The 17,392-nt window shown below is 44.3% G+C and overlaps 1 protein-coding gene across 1 annotated transcript in view; it reads left to right on the forward strand.

Annotated features, from left to right (window-relative positions):
* Positions 1-11,465: 11,465 nt before the first annotated feature.
* The window catches only part of Dcp2 (decapping mRNA 2), a 41,808-nt gene continuing 35,881 nt past the window's right edge, over positions 11,466-17,392 (forward strand). Inside the window, exon 1 of the mRNA XM_055622545.1 lies at positions 11,466-11,641. Within this exon, the coding sequence (XP_055478520.1) occupies positions 11,589-11,641 (53 nt within the window). The 5' untranslated portion in view covers positions 11,466-11,588. The remainder of the gene's footprint in view (positions 11,642-17,392) is intronic.

A 17,392-nucleotide genomic window follows, 5' to 3' on the forward strand; every position in this document is an offset into this window, starting at 1 on the left:
ACTCTTCCAAGTTTTTGTTCTCTGCACCGGTGGCTTTTTTGTGACTTCTCCTTCCCTTTAAGAGGAATGTTTCAATACGGAAAAGGGGTTGCAATTCAGAAGAACAAGCCATACAGCAGCACAGAAGCCCACCCGTAATGCCAGAACTTGGGAGTTGGAAACAGGATTCCTGTAACATGCTGGTTAACCAGAGTATCACATGGAGACCCTGTCTCAATAGATGAAGATGAGCATGATCAAGGAAGACATCTGACATCAACCTCTGACCTCCCATATACTTGCACACTCAGTGTGCACCCACACATGTGAACACATATACATGTACACACACACGCATATATATACACACACCATACACATACATGTCCAAAAAAATGAGTGTTATACACATTCCTGACAAGCCATATACTGATATGGTAAAAAAAAAAAAATTAAAAGATACTTGAGAATTAGATGCAATAGTTTATAGAATGCTTGATCAAGAAACGGAGAGAGGATTAACTAATATTTTTTTAAAGTACATTATGGTGTTCTAATGGAATGGGGAGCATATTTTATAAATGCTAAGGCTAAATTTATACAGGTCTATGAAAATAGTCTGAAGTCTTTAGAATGGCATGCATAGATGAATGGTATTATTTTTATTGACAGGACTGGGACAGTTCCATAAACAAAACAATGATCTATTTTATTTAGGAAGGCTGGCACATGTTGGTTTACCTGGGTTACTCTTTGTTCTTGTTGTATGTAAAACGACCCAGGTCAGGTTTGCATGGCTTAGAAGTCAACTGTTGAACATTATTGAATGTCACATTTTCAAGTTACTATAAAATGTTCAAAATGAATTGAAAGCATCTTCTATAGTTTCTAAGAACTTAAAATATAATACTATAAGTAAAACCAACAGGGAAGAATAGAGAGGGAGGGGCCAAGATGGTGGCACCTGGAGAACACCATGTCTGAGAAGTGGGACAACACACTCCGTGCAGTGACCAGGAGACTGAACTCTGGGCCCTAAAACAACAGCGATCGATCGTGTTTCCCAGGTGAGGGGAGGCTCCCACGGTGTGGGAATCGGTCGGGTCCACTCTCGGCTGCCCAGCCAGAACCCGGAAGAGAACCCAGCAACTCGGGCTTTGGGTCTCCGGGCTGGTGCTGCAAGCCTGCTTGTCCCGATCAATTTCCCAGGCTGATTGATGGGCACAAGGGTGCCTGAGGCTGGGAGTTCCAGTCGAAAAAAAACCCCACGGGGAAGCAAAGTTACCAGACTGGTCACTGGTCACCCAGTCTTTCCCTGGAAGGTCTCTCCGACCGTGGCGGGTACGTGCCGCCATCACAATTGAGCTCCCACCACGCACAGATTTCAGCTGCGCGCCCAGTTCAAAATCCCTACTCCCTCTTGGGAGGAGGCAGGAGGCATCCAGCAGAATCTGCCACAGACCACATTGTCTGTACCCCAACCCGAGATCGGGGCTGAGAAAACCCAATCCTTTTGGGCACTCCCCCAAACGCCGCCATAACCCTGCCGCAGCAGAGCAGAAGGATAAAGAGGCGCACAGCGGCTTCACAGTGCTGGAACTCCAGTGCTGCCGGCCACTCCTAGCAAACAAACTACAGCTCGGGATCTGGGACTGTGGTCATTCTACACGTCCTGAGATTATCCAGGGTCCAGCACAATAAGGTCTAGCAGCAGGTTCTATCACCGGCGCCCCCCCCCCCCCCCCCGCCGACCCCTGGCAGAGAAACGCCGGCTCAGGGCTCAGGATCCGACTGAGAAGCCCCAACCCCTGCTGGCACTCCCCTGAGAGCACCTCCATAAGCTTGTCCTAGCAGAGGAGAAGGTCAGAGGGGAAGGACAGAGAGGCAGCCTGCCAAGGACACAGCACCCTCTCTCCAGCTCACCCAGCGGCCCCTAGCAGAGAAACCCAAGCTCTGGATCTGAGGACACTCAACCCTACCTGGCACTCTCTTGGGATCAGCAAACACAGATTTTACCGCTAGGCTGCTTCTGGCAGAGAGATCTGGGCCCGGGATCTAGGATTGAGTACACTCATCCTAACTCTTTCCCGCGCCACCCAGGGACCAGTCAACATAACCCCTCCTGGCAGAGGGAAAGGACAAAGAGGCAGCACACAGGAAAGGTGGACACCGAGTCCTGCGGCCACAGTGTCACAGAGCTGACTGTTAGCCTACCCGTGCACTTCCGCAGCAGGACCAAAACAGAGAGTAGTGAGCAAGGGGAACCCCTGTGCATTCCAACTGGTCCTGCAAGAGAGTGAGTGAGCCTTCTAGGGAGAGATTGCCCCAGACCCAGGGCCTCTCCACAGAAGCAACCAGACAAGATCCCTGCCACCCATAACCCTAGTGTGGTCATCATAGGGATTCTTGGGATAGCGACCCCAACATTGAAGCCTCTGCCTTGCGGGTCCACCAGGGTAATCCAGGCAAACAATCCCTGGATCTCAGACAGAACTGAGTAATAGTGGCTTGCAGGCCACTGCAATAGTCAGAGAATCTGCGCATGCACACTGCGCCCGCTAAAAGCACATGCGAATAGCGCCAGCGTCACATTCCTTACTTAGGCAAAACTGAAAACACACTGCACACTCCCAAAGCAGTGAACCTCTCTCATCTTCCTGAAAAAACAGTCCAGAAAATAGAAAGAGAGGATCATAGCCCAAACTACAATCTCGAGGAACAATCAGTGAGGATTATAAATAACCAGATGGCTAGAGGCAGACGTAAGAACACTCCCAACAAACATCAGGACATAATAACTTCACCAGCAACCCCACAAAACAATGGACACTTCAATTCACTAGATATACAAGAAAACGACCTCAAAACTATGTTTCTCCAGCTATTAGAGGCCCATAAAGATGAAATGAACAAAGCCCTCAGAGAAGTAACCAAAGAAATCGAGACTAACCAAGAGGAAACAAATCGTGCTCTCAGAGAAATGACCAGGAAAATTGAGGCAAACAGAGAAGAAATGCACAAAGCTCTCAAAGAAATATCCACACAAATGAAGGCAAATAAAGAAGAAATAAACAAAGCTCTCATAGAAATATAGGCAATTATACCCAAAGAAGTAGAGGCACAATTAGTGATACATAGAGAGGAAACGGACAAAAAAATAGAAGCTATCATTGAAAAGCAGGAGTCCACATTCAAACAGATGAAGGAAATGGTGCAAGACATGAAAACAGAATTAGAATCAATAAAGAAAACACAAATAGAGAAAAACCAGGAGCTGGAGAACATAGAGAAAAGATCAGGAACTACAAAGAAAAGCATCACCAACAGAATACAAGAGATGGAAGAAAGAATCTCAGGAGCCAAAGATACACTTGCGGAATTTGATATGTCTCTCAAAGAAAAAATAAAATCAGAAAAGTTCCAAACACAAAACATCCAAGAAATCATGGACACCATAAAAAGACAAAACCTAAGAATAATAGGAGTAGAAGAAAAAGAAGACATCAGGCTCAAAGGTCCGGAAAATATTTTCAAGAAAATTATAGAAGAAAACTTTCCCAACTTAAAGAAGGAGATGGCCATAAACATACAAGAGGCCTACAGAACACCAAGTAGACTAGACCAGAAAAGAAATTCTTCACGTCACATCATAGTCAAAACACTGAACCTACAAAACAAAGAAAAAATTCTAAAAGCAGCAAGGGAAAAAGGCCAAGTAACATATGAAGGTAGACCTATCAGAATCACACCAGATTTCTCAACAGAAACTATGAAAGCCAGAAGGGCCTGGACAGAAATCATACAGTCCTTAAGGGACCACAGATTCCAACCCAGACTACTATACCCAGCAAAACTTTCAGTCAACATAGACGGAGAATTCAAGATATTCCAAGACAAAACCAAATTTAAACAATATCTACATAGTAACCCAGCTCTACAGAAGTTACTAGAAGGAAAACTCCAAACCAAAGAAAACAACTACATCGAAGGAAACAGAGGAAATAGATAACTACACAACAAAAAAACCAAAAGAAGACAAGCAATGAAACTCAGTGACACCACCAACACCACATCTAAAGTAAGTAACAATTGTTGGTCACTAGTTTCTATCAACATCAACGGACTCAACTCCCCATTTAAAAGACACAGACTAACAGAATGGTTGCAGAAGGACCGAGTTCCAGTTCCCAGCACCCACATGGCAACCCAAAGCTGCAGCTCTAGTTCCAGGGACTCCAATGTCCTTTTCTGGCTTCTCTGGGCACTGCAAGCACTTGATTTATACCCACACATGCAGGCAAAACATTCACAAACATAAAATAAAATAAATGTTTAAATAGTTAAAAGAAGGGCTTTACTCATGCTGCATTCTTGTTCCAGTCTGAGAAAGATGCACTTCCATCAAGTCTCAGCAGTGGATTTAACAGCAACTTATCTTAGGAGATATTTGGCCAGTGGTGAAGCTAAGAGTTTCAGAACTCCATACTTGGCTCCTTTCCTGCCCCAAGTTCTGAGCAAGTATACCAACAAAATGAGGATAATGATACTAGCTGCCTAATCAGAGTCTCGAGGCACTTACAGGAATGAAGAACACCTCACTCAAATGAGGAAGACAATACCTTACTGAATATATATGTCAGTGAGTTGCAATAGCCAGAGACTTAGAAAGACAAAATTGGAATCTACATTCTCTGCTTTTCTCATTCCTTTTTTCGCTTTTTTCCCCCCCTCTGGCTCTTTGTTGTGTGGTTTCCTCTATTTGCATTACATGCATATACTGTAATGAGAGTTATTATCCATAAAGACTCTAGGTATATTTTCTTTTTGTATTTACAATCCATTTCTTGAAATTTACACTGTAAGGGCATACATACACACCAATAGACTGCCCTGTAGTCTTAAGTGAAGCAGTTAGAGAAACATAGGTAAACCAGGAAGCCAAATATGGGCTCTCTGACATGGCTGCTTCTCACAGAAGGTTGCATGAGGAGAAGCTGGGGAGAAAGCAAAGCCAGGTGTTTAGACAGGAACAAGGAGAGGACCCAGGAGGTTTATAAAACACGCAAACTAAAGGTATTTTTCTTCTGCTAAAAAAGATATTAATGGGATAGTTAGTGAACTTTGTATAAATCTATTGACTTATTCCATCTTATATCATGATCAAATGTTAAAATCAAATGTGAGTTTGAGCCATGGATGAGTTAGTAGTGTGTATAATTTGGAAATGTAAAGCGAATGAGCACCCCCTGCTGGTAACAGCTAAAGGAGACTTCTGGCTTTCTTAATCAGGAACTGGCTGAGTCTAGGCAGGGAAGGCCTCTGCAGAGAGAGGTGGTGTCCGCTTTGCACAGTTAGGGCAAACCAAGATGATTACCTCAGCAGTCAGCGATCTGGGGAGTATTTCTTGGTTTTTCTTGCTGTTAGTAAGTAGTAATTCTTCTGAAGAATTCAATATGCGCTAAAATCTGTAGTTCTAAAGAAGCTAAACAACAAAGAAGACCCTAGGGAAGAGGCTGAAACTTCATCCAGAAGGAAAAAAAGTATAGACATTGGAAGTAGGAGAAGACAAAGGACAGGACAGGAGGCTTCCACAGGGGGCCTCTGAAAGACTATACCCATCAGGGTATTGAAGGAGATACTAAGACTCGTAGTCAAATTTTGGGCAGAGTGCCAGAAACCTTATGGAAGAAGAGGGAGATAGAAAGATCTGGAAGGGACAGGAACTCCACAAGGAGCCAACAACAGAGCCAAAAAACCTGGGCCCATGGGATCCTGCATAGACCGCTACTCCAACCAAGGACCATGCATAGAGAGGGCCTAGACCTCCTGCTTAATAATATAGTTTCTAAGACTTTATGTAATCAACAAGAAGAAACTGATAAGAGAATAAAAACTGTTGTAGAGATTGAACTGCTGTTTTTTAAAAACAACATCGTCACTTTTTAAATTTTTATTTATTTATTTATTTCCATTTATTTACTTTGTATCCCCGCTGCAGGCCCCCTCCCTTGTCTCCTCCCAGTCCTACCCACCCTCCCTCTTCTCCCCCTAAGCTCCTCCCCTAGTCCACTGATATGGGAGGACCTCCTCCCCTTCTATCTAACCCCAGTCTATGAGGTCTAATCAAGGTTGGCTGCATCATCTTCTTCTGTGGCCTGGCAAGGCTGCACCCCTCCAGGGGGAGGTGATCAAAAAGCCAGCCACTGAGTTCATGTCAGAGACAGCCCCTGTTCTCTTAACTAGGAAACCCTCTTGGAAAGTGAGCAGTCTATGAGCTTCCTCTGAGCAGGGGGTCTAGGTCCTCTCCATGCATGGTCCTTGGTTGGAGTAGCGGTCTCTGCAGGACCCCCTGGGCCCAGGTTTTTTGCCTTTGTTGTTCTCCTTGTGGAGTTCCTGTTCCCTCCAGGTCTTTCTATCTCCCTCTTCTTCCATAAGGTTTCTGGCATTCTGCCCAAAGTTTGACTGAGTCTTAGTATCTCCTTCGATACCCTGGCCAGAACCTGGAAACAAACCAGATGACCCTCAACTGAGGAGTGGATACAGAAATTGTGGCACATTTACATAATATAATACTAGTCAGCAATTAAAAATAAGGAAATCATACAATTTGCATGCAAATGGTGGGACCTAGAAAAGATCATCCTCAGTGAGGTAACCCAGAAAGACACATAGGGTAAATACTCATTCATAAGTGGATATTAGCCATATAATATAGGATAAACATACTAAAATCTATAGTCCTAAAGAAGCTAAACAACAATGAGGACCCTGGGAAAAGAGGCTGAAACCTCACTCAGAATGACAAACAGGATAGATATCAGAAGTAGGAGAAGACAAGTAACACAACATTGTCACTTAAAAAATATCCTTAAAGCCCATCGAGGTGGCACACTCCCATAATCCTAGCACTCAGGGAAGCAGAGGCAGGTTGATCTTTGTGAGTTCAAGTCCAGCCTTATCTACAAAGCAAGTCCAGGACAACAGCCAAGGCTACACAGACAAACCCTGTCTCAAAAAAGAAAAGAAAATACTTTAAATATTAAATATTATTAAACTTTTCCTGATGTTCTTCTTCATGTAAAAGAATGTTGTTTACCAGTAGCTTAGTACTTCCTTGCTTTTGCATTTTTCCCATTGACTGCTTTCTTTCTGAGCACCTATCAATGCATGCAGATAAGATGAGAAGAAGTAAAAGGGGGTAGATAAAAGAAAAGGAGAGACTTGCATTTGTTTTGTGCAAACATATTTATAAATATGCTTTTATTTAACATGGCATTTGTTTTTATTTTATTGTGCTGTCCTGGACTCATTTTGTAGATCAGGCTGGCCTCGAATTCACAGAGATCTGCCTGCCTCTGCCTTCCTGAGTGCTGGGATTAAAGGCGTGCACCACTATGGCCAGCTCAATTTTTTTAAAAACCAAATTAGCACTACCAAAATTTAGGGGTCCCAGCATCTCTTTTTCTCTCAACACCAAGTTTCAATTTATTGACACTTATCAATCTAAGAGCTTTGAAGAATGAGACAGGGTGAGGCTGGTAAGCTCTTTGTTCCTATACCACTGGTCCACAAGAATCAACATCAGTTGGCTTCATGCCACTGTTTCACTGCTATGATTTAGACTATGCTAAAGCTCTAAATAGGACAACTAATAAAAATAATCACTATGGTACCACCTTAGTCAATGCAAAGACAGTCAGCACAAATAAAATGTGTATATATGAAAGTAGGACAACTGAGGGGTCTTATCTTTACCAAGCTATAAGATCTATTGTCCAGATTTTCTATTGGCAGCATCAGCATTCCTTGGCCAGAGGGCTTTTTTCTCCCACCAGAGCACACCTTGCTATGTGGCAGGCAGGGCACACATGTCTAGGTGCGACCCTCTACTAATGACTGATGATGGAGTTTTGTATATAAAATCCCCACGTCTTAGTTACTTTTCAATTACTGTGAAGAAACACTATGACTAAGACAATTCATGAAAGAAAGAGTTTATTGGGCTTTCAGTTTTAGATCGTGATTCCATGACCATCATGGTTGGGAGCATGACAGCAGGCAGAAAGTCATGGTGCTAGGGCACTAATCAAGAGCTGACATGTTGAGGCAACAGCCACAAGGGAGAGAGAGAAGGAGAGAGAAGGGGGAGTGGGAAAGGGAGATGGGGAGAGAGAGATAGTGAGACAGAGAGAGAGAGAGAGAGATTTAACTGAGAATAATGTGGGCTCTTAAAAGCTTAAAGCCCACTTCCAGTGGCATAACTGCTCCACCAAGACCACACCTCCCAATCCTTCCCAAGGAACTCCACCACCTGTGGATCAGGCACTAAAACATATGAGCCTATATGGGGGCCCTTCTCATTCAGACCAGGATACCCCATCTTCTTCAGTGGATTAAACTGACGTGTGCTTTCCACTGGTCTCTAGAGTTTATTAGTGACAGACTAAGTTCTAGTCACTCTTAGCATTTTTGAAACCCTTAGTGCCTTTATCCTTGACTTGCCCTCCTTGTGATGGTATGTGCTTCCTAGAATTGCTTCCTTCATACTACTTGAACTCAACTCCTTTTCCAAGGCCTGCTTCTTATGAAACCTAAGACTTGTATTGTCTGATGAATAAAGAGGATGGATTACTACAGTCTGTGCTTCCCTCATTATTCTCAAAACGATTTAGAGCCTGGAAGCATTTTTCTCCTTGGGGAATTCATTCAGCCAAAAGGAATGCACAATATGAAAATCTTCCTGCTCTCTGATTGCTCTAGGCTCCATTTTGTTGTTAAACGGGTTTCCAGCTATTGTACTAGATTGCTATGATCTGTAACTCTTCACTCATACTTGCAAGTAAGGCCTTAAAACCAAAAACCAAGGGGCAGGAAAATTCTAAGAGCTGGAAGTAGTGGCTACCTGCCATGAAACGTTAGTGGCTGATGGAACAGGTATAACACCCACATGAACTCACTGTGACTATGACTTCCTTCACAAGGCCAGCACAAGAGCAAGTCAGCTGAAATCACTGCTTGAATTTTGGGAGAGTTTAAAAAAAATCCAGCCCTATTTAAGAAGCTTCTTAGACAATTCATGGCTTCAGAGGGGAGAGAGAGTAAGTTTTAGTTCTGGGACACTGCCCCTGAAAGACTAGGCATGGTCCAGCTCACACATTCACAGGCAGCGCCAAGTGGACTCAGTGGATGTGGGGTCAGGGGGAAGACAAGAGAAGTTGCAAAGGAAATGTAGGGGAGCAATTGGAAAAGACAAATGGAAGGTAGATTTGTTGAGAATATATATATATATTGGTAAAATTCTCAATGAAAATTATATGAAATTGCTGGGCAGTGGTGGCTCATGCCTCTAATCACAGCACTTTGAAGACAGAAACAGGCAGATCTCTGTGAATTCAAGGCTAGCCTGTCTACAGAGTTCCAAGATAGCCAGGGCTACACAGTGAAGACCTGTCTTGAAAAACCAAAAATAAAATAAAAATTATCTGAAAAAAAAAGTCATAGATAAACCTGTTAGAAAACAACTTTCATTGGCCCATGAGCACTAGACTCTGGCTTTACTCTTAAATGTGTGTGTGTGAATATAGTTAAGGACATAGAAAATTAATATGGAAGCTGAAAACAAATTTAATACCAAAGGCAGCTGAAAGGGATAATAAAGGGACAACTTTAAAATTATTACTTATTCTCTGATGGATGAGAAAATATTACATCAATGAAGCAAAACTATTGCATCACAAGAAAGGGGCAACTTAAAGAACAAAAGAGAACTTCAAAAACAAACAAACAAACAAACAAAAAAAACCCAAGGCCCCGAAAATACAAGATGAATTTGAGAGATTCTCCAAGAAAGAGCAAAAAGATAAATTTAGAAAACTGGAGTGTGAAAGCGATGATTGCAAATGTTTTACATCTCGAGCCCAGGTAGAAGGGATCCCTTCCATCGGCAGTTGAAGAGGCTAAGCTGAATGATCCAAAGCTGAAAATTAGTGACCTGGTTATATCTGAATAAAATAAACAAAATGTATGCAAGTTTCTCAGGCCGAGAATGAATGTAGACATACTAATGTAGGCAGCTCTTTCAGGAGTGTAGATAACTCATGCAAAGCCAGACAGTGGATTGAACAAAAATTAATAGAAAAAAGGGGGAAGTTAAATGGTAGAGCAAACTGAACCTGTGACAGAGGAGGTGTGTTGGGTGGGGGTGAGATCTGGGGAGGGAGGGGTCTGACGTGAGAGAGAGAACAGATGGATTCAATTTCTCCAAGTTTCCAGAATGAATTAGACTCCATTTAGCAACATGAGCAATGAATGAGAACAGGCAGGCAGAAGATGTGTGTTTGAAGAGGAGGGTAGGGGGAGGAATAGAGATCACAAGTGTAATCAGTTGTCATTTGGTGTCAAATAGAGAGATGAAGTTCCTATCTTCATTGACAGAACTTGTTAGGGTCAGAGCAGCGCAGGCGAGGTAACAAGTGGCTTGTCCTCTACAGGCTAATTAAAGAAACAAGCAACACTGAGGCACAGGAAGGCGATGATTTCGGTGTATGCACCCTGGGAAAGGGAACAAATAAAGAGGTCCCTTGAAACGGTTCCCTACAGTCTACGTTTGGAGTTCTGACATGAGATTTAGATTTAAATACCTGAAGACAAGAGATTTCCACAGTTAAGTAGTCCTGGTCAAGGTGTGTGCTTATCACTCACTCACTCACGCATCTTTGTCTCAGAACCAGTCTGTCCTGCAAAGGGGTCCCACAAGTGTTGAGAATAGGAGCCTCTTAGTAGTAGAAAGAGCACAGTCAAAGGTGGGAATCTTTGCTCCTTCTAGGAGCTAGAGGTGAACCACATTAAAACACACACACACACACACACACACACACACACACAACATTGGTTAACCATTATGGCGCAGGCTTGTAATTCTAATCCTAACATTCAAAAGGCTGAGGCAGGAGTACCACGAGTGCAAGGCCGGCCTGGACTACGTGGCGAGACCCTATCTGCAAACAAAAAGGGGATTAATATCTCTTCAGGGGCCTGAGCCTTTGGCCTAGAGGTAATAAAATCAGTGGTGAGCTGTGCGCAAAATACTTGGTGACAGCAATCGCGGACAATCTCTTTTTTTTAATAAGTGCTCTGGGCTTGCCGCCAAAGACAAGAGATGCCTGTTCAGTCGGTGGTGGTAAAGTTAGTCAATGTGACAAAGCCCGAGGCGTCGGGGCGCGTGTGTAGAGGGGCGGTGTCTCAAAACTTCCTAGTGGTACAGAAGAAAGCGCACAGCACACGCAGGCGCAAAACCAGCCGTCTCAGCTCAAAGGCGGCGGGAAGCTGCTCTCGGGAGCAGGAACTGAGCAGCCTGCAGAGCGATTGGAGCCCACGGACTAATAAACAAGCGTCTGATTGGCGTAGCGTGCGCAGGCGCGAGTGCTCCAGCTCTCCATTGGGCCCTTCCTGGCCGAGGGGCGTGGCTCCAGGGCTCCGCCCCTCGCCTAGGCCCAGCCTCGGGGTCCCGGGCGGAGGACTCCAGTGTCCGCGGGTCCGCGTCTCCGTGCTTCGCTGTGGTGCCGGCTGCCCGGAGCCGGGATGCGCTGCGCCTGCTGCGGGTCCTCATCATGGAGACCAAACGCCTGGAGATTCCCGGCAGCGTCCTGGACGATCTCTGCAGGTAGGAGTGGCTCCCCTCCGCCTCCGCGTCCCCTCAGCCCAGGGGAGGGCCCGACCTCTGTTCTCCCTCCTCGGCTCGGCCTCCTTATTCCCGGGCCCCACTTTGCGCCCCAGCCTTGGCCCTCCACCAGCCCTGGGTCTCAGCACTGAGCCCCGGACTCGGCTCTTCCGTCTTTGCGCTCGGCCTTGACCTCCATCCCACTCCCTCCGCCCGGTTCCCGCGTCCTCGGCCTCGGCCCTGCCTCATTCCCGGGTTCCGCTTTGCGCCCCCGAGTCGGCTCTTCCCCTTTCCCCGGCTCCTTTGCGCCCCGGGCCTCGATTCTTCCCCATCCCTGGGTCCGGCTTTGCGGTCCGGTCCTCGCTTTTGCCCAGCCCAGGGTCTTCCGCAGTCCCGGTCCGGGCTCTCCCCTAAGTCCCGCTTTCCAGCCCTGCTAGCTGGAGTCCGACGCGCATCCAGTCCCCGAAGTCTTTAGGTTTCTCTTTCTCTTAGCCCCTCCACCGTGTAGCATTGGAATCCTTCATTACTTACGTCTTTCTTTCCTTTTCTCTCTTTTACTGGTTTTTCGAGACAGGGTAGCCTTGGTTGTCCTGGACTCGCGTTGTAGACCAGTCTGGCCTCGAACTCACGGAGATCCCCCTGTCTCTGCTTCCCTGAGTTCTGGGCTTACAGGCGTGTGCCACCTCCCCCGGCTGGAATCCTTCTTTTTTTTTTTTTTTGCCTGTGACTTTAATCTATGGTTTTCTTCCTCTTCCCTTCGACTTTTCTCCAATTACGTAGGTAGAACCCACAGATTTAATTTCAGTTTTGTGATCTCCCTGGAACAACACAGGGAGCAGTTTTCTGACTGAGGCTTTCTTCGCATGTTTGCCCGTGACATTTTCTGTAAAGAATTAATTATTCTTTCCAGAATTTTCCCGGATTTATCTTTGAGAATTTGAGGAGACATCCAAGACTTCCTTCCCTTTAATCTCTTGATTCTCTAATTTGCAAGGAAATATTCATCCCCTGGGTCTTCACAGGAGTGAATTTCTGCGGTCTTGTCAAGCTGTAATTGCAGCCGGCCAAAAACACGCCCATGGTATTTCCTCGGTCGAAGGAAAGTTCCTGGTACATTGTTACTACCCAGTCGTTGCTAATGCGTTTGGACTGTGAAATAATTTATTAGATTGTGAATGCCGGCCTGTATTCACTTCCAGTCACCGTATCTGTGCTTAAAAACGAAACAGGGCTGTGCCACATTCAAGCTGTTTGCTTTTTTATTTTATTTTTTTAAAAAGTTTATTTCTAATTCTGTGTTTTGCGGTTGGAGAGCACATATGTGTGCAGGTATCTGCCCAGGCCGGAAGAGGGTGTCTGTTACCTGGAATTAGAGTTGGAGTCCTTGTGAACACCTGAAAGTGGGTGCTGGGAACTGAACTTGAACTCAGGCACTCTGAGCCATCTCTGCAGCCCCTTGCACGGATTATAATTTTAAGGGACAGAATTTGTTCGTGAAGATTTTGTTGGTGTTCCCCTCACGCATATTGAAACAACTCTAGTTGGTGCGGGGATTTCCATTTTTCTCTGGACAGATTTGAGGATTGATTTATACATATATCCTAATTTTGGAAATCAAGATTTGGAATCTTTTTCCTCTACACCATGTGAATGTAATGAGAAGTCAAGTCAAGCATTTTAAACGTTGCAGAAGTACATGTAGAATAAATTCATAGACCAGTTGTATAGTTAATAAGCTCTCAGCACTCAATGCTGTTACTCAACCTGTCCATTTAGATACTCTCCATTTCCAGAGTATCTGACTCTCTTCTGAGCTCTGTGGGCACCAGGTACACGTAGTACAAACAAGCAAAAACTCTTATCGTGCATACTTTTAAAGAAAGAATTAATGTCATTGTAATTCTTTGGTGTTGGAGGAGTTACAATTTTTGTTAATATGGTATTTGTGTCCATAAAAGTTACAAGGAATTTATTTTCTGTAAGAAAATATTTTAGTAATATTTATTTTAGTAAGAAAACAACAGTGCAATAAAAATCATTGGAAGAATTTGAATTTAAAGTGGGATTACAGGGTTGTGATTTTTATTTTCTTTAGTTTTCCCAGTGTGTTTGTTTTCACAGATGCACACTTTATCGTTGGAAAAACCTAAGAGTATGGGAAAGGGATTATGTGTAGGTTAATAAGGATGTAAGTTGACATAGAAAAGGATCAGGTAACTTTACACTTTTTTACAAGCATCTACAACTAGTCTTCCTAGGAGTATTTAGGCTAGTCTGTGTATTACCTGGGATTACATCATTTGAAGAAGTGATATTAGCTGTTGTGAATATCGTGTGGCTTTGTTCACAGAATAATTACATTCTGATGTGCAAGGAGTGTGTTAAACACCTAATAAGTGTCAAAGTGGTTGGTTCCAGGGAATGCTTAAGCTACTTTCTTAAATAAATCGTATCTTTTTAGCAGAGTGTGGTGCTCAACTGTTAGGGCTAGATGGTTGATAAACTAGTAACTAAACCAGCTGACCATTTCTTTAAACTAAAGATCTTAAAGTAATAGTTTTCAGATTGCTGTTTGTCTCTTTTGATTGATTTGTTTGTGGTTATATGTTAAAAATTCAAGCTCAAGTGTGAAACGCAAGCCGTAAGAGAATTACTATTGGAGGAATTGGGTGGTTGTCACTGTGCATGGTGGAAAGTTGCTGCTGTCCTTCCATCTTTCCCTGGGTTCTGTGGATATACCTCAGGTCTCCAGGCTTGCCATGCAGGCCTAGCTATCTCCCCAGCCCTTTTGTTTGCTTTGTATTACAGTTGTTTGGATTGCGATTCTCCAGCATAGTGCTTTTCAACCTTCCTAATGCTATGACCCTTTAATTTAGTTCTCCTGTTGTGGTAACCCCCAACCATAAAATTATTTTGTTGCTACTTCATAACTGTGATTTTGTTACTGCTACCAACATCATAATGTGGTACTTGCTATGCGACTCTAAAGGGGTTGCAGCCCACAGGTTGAGAACTGCTGCCCAGCACATCGACCTTTCTAATGTGTCCACGATTGCAGTTTCTTGCATCCCCACCCTCGCCCCACTCGTTTCTCTACCATGTCCTTATCCACGCTTCAGTTATAAAATGTGCTGTGTAGGATCTTTTTTCTCTGTAAACTTTCTGCTGTGCTGAGAAAAGAAGTATGCCAGAGGCATGAGGATAAAGTTAGTTTTCAGCCCCAACAGACACAAATTTCTATTCAAGAAAATAATGCTTCAGAAACAGAAGTTGAGTAAAAGAGGTTGAGTTCTTAGAGGACACCCCCCCACACACACACACCTCCATGAAAGGGAATTGGAATTCTTTTGTAACAGTTAATCTTGGGTGTGCAATTTGTATGCTGTCCATATCTACGTGGATATTTTACTGTTTTACTGAGTAGCAGACTAAAGATTTTGAGACAGGGTATCGTGTTTGTCAGGGCTGGCCTCTGACTTCATGAGATAGGGTGTCAATTGTACTATGGTGGCCTCTGACATTATACAGCTAAGGATGAGCTTGCATTCCTCATCTTGCTGTCTCTACCTTTTAGGCATGTGTGCCACCTTGTCCCATTTATTAAGTAGTAAATTTTATAGCACTAGTTGTCTTTTGTTACTGGCCATCTGGGATAGGTCATTAGGAGTTAGGCTCCATGTGTTTTTATAAGACCATCACAAGCCAGGCTCCCAGTAATCAAGGACTGATTGTTAATAAAAGCCTGGCTTAAGAGGCTACAATCCGACAAGACTGTCCTCACAGCTGGTGGGTGAGAAAGCACAATAGTATTTGCTTATGAGAGCTTGAGTTATGAGTTTGGCTGTGAGAGTGTTAGGGGTGATAGGTTCAGGCTTGCTGGAAACGTGTGCAAAGAGAGGTGGTTACTTAAATAAATTTGGATGGAGTGGCTGGGTGAGGGTTGCCTTCCAGTGAGGAGTTGAGACCCAGCAGAGGCGTCGGTCATCTGCAGGCACTGAGCTGTGTTACCTGAGGAGATAGGGGCCTCTAGGAGATGATGTAGGGGGTGTAGATGTATATATGGGTTGTGAGTAGGAGTTCTTTTATGAGAACAGGCCATAAAGATAGGCAAAAGTAGGCTAGGGAGGGCCTAGAGAGATGGCTCGGTTGTTGAGAGCACTTGTTGCCCTTCCAGAAGAACTAGGTCCAATTCTCAGCACCCACACGGCCACTAATAGCTGTCTGTCATGCCATCTTCTGGCATTTGTGAACACTGCGTGAATGTGTACAGGCGTACATGTAGGCAAAGTACTTGTCCGAGCACATGAAGTAAAAACCCAGAAATTACTGCCTAGCCCACCAGTAATACTCTGTATCAAGAAATAAGCTGGAAAGTTGGGTATGGTGGTACATGCCTTTAATCTCAGCATTCAGGAAGCACAGGCCAGCCTGGTCTACATGGTGAGTTCTAGGACAATGAGTTCTCAGAATGGAAAGAAAGAAGCTGGAGAGTGACACCTAATGTCAACCTTTGCCCTACACTTTGCATGCACACCATCACTCATGCACAAGTCATAAGATGGAAGGCAGGTGGGAAGTTGGGATGATGGGAGTGATTGTGAAGATGAGAGTAAACCCATGCCCAGTAGGCACATGTTGTTTCAGGTAAGTGGTGACCTTGGTCCAGAACAGTCTTAAGTCTTCCTGAAGGAAATGCTGAAGATGATTTAACTAATTGGGGTTGGTTCCTGTAGAATGTCTAGGGAATGAGAGGTGAGGGCTTTTAAAATTATACCACAGAATTAAAAAAGATGGGAGAATGGATCCTGGCCACCCACTGGGGTCTAGAGGTAATAGAAGCTACAGGCTTACCCAGGTCTCGGCAGAAGAGAAGACAGATCTAGAAGTCAGTAGTTTTTAGCATCTGGGGGATGACACAGACTCTGCTGTTTGATTGTAGTTGGACGTATGAGGTGGACTTGATAAGATTCAGTCTGATCAGGTTCCAGTGGACTTTTACCCTATGAAAGGGTTTTTAATAAAACCAATTGTCTGTGTTAATGTGAGGCTGCAGCCTCCAAAAGTGAAGTTGGTCTTGGGTCTGTATTTATCCTCCTGGCCTGGATCACCTGAGTATGCCTGTGACAGCATACTCAGACAACATGAGGTGTTAGGTTTGTCTCAAGGAAAGCCTACTGCAAGGGATTATTTGAAGTGGCAGAAGTGGATTGTGGACTAGACAGTAATGTGCCAGAGGGGAATGGACTAAGACTGTTAAGTCTCCAGTGGGAGTTTAGTGAGAGATCTCTTAGGAGTTGGAGTAGCCCTTTCAGTCTTCCCAGCAGATTGAGGGTGGATACCGGGGGTGCCTGGCCATAAAACTTAACTTTGAGCTTCATTCATTCCCTGAGTGAAACAAACATGAAACACAGGCCACTACCAGATTACAGATCTGGGAAGCCCAAACCAAAGAATGATATGTTCTCTGAGGACAGTGGTTAGCGCTGACACCCCTTTGTTTTATTGGAGAGTGTCTGTATCCCTCTAGTGACTATGGGAAGTAATAAGAGACCCCAGTCTGGAGGTAGGCAAGTGAGATGCTTTTGCTCTTCTCCCCCTTCTGTAGCTCCTCTGTGCTACTGAATAAGCAGTAGAAGGAGAGGGTTAGAGGATCTTCTCAAGATTGGCTTGAGAACAGATAGGAAAAACTTGAGAAATGAACCTTCAAGCCTGAAGAATGCCTGTGCCTCCTGTGAGGAGAAACTCAGAATTTGG

Source organism: Psammomys obesus, unplaced genomic scaffold (genome assembly GCF_907164565.1).
Source record: "Psammomys obesus unplaced genomic scaffold, mPsaObe1.curated_primary_1811, whole genome shotgun sequence".
NCBI lineage: Eukaryota > Metazoa > Chordata > Mammalia > Rodentia > Muridae > Psammomys > Psammomys obesus.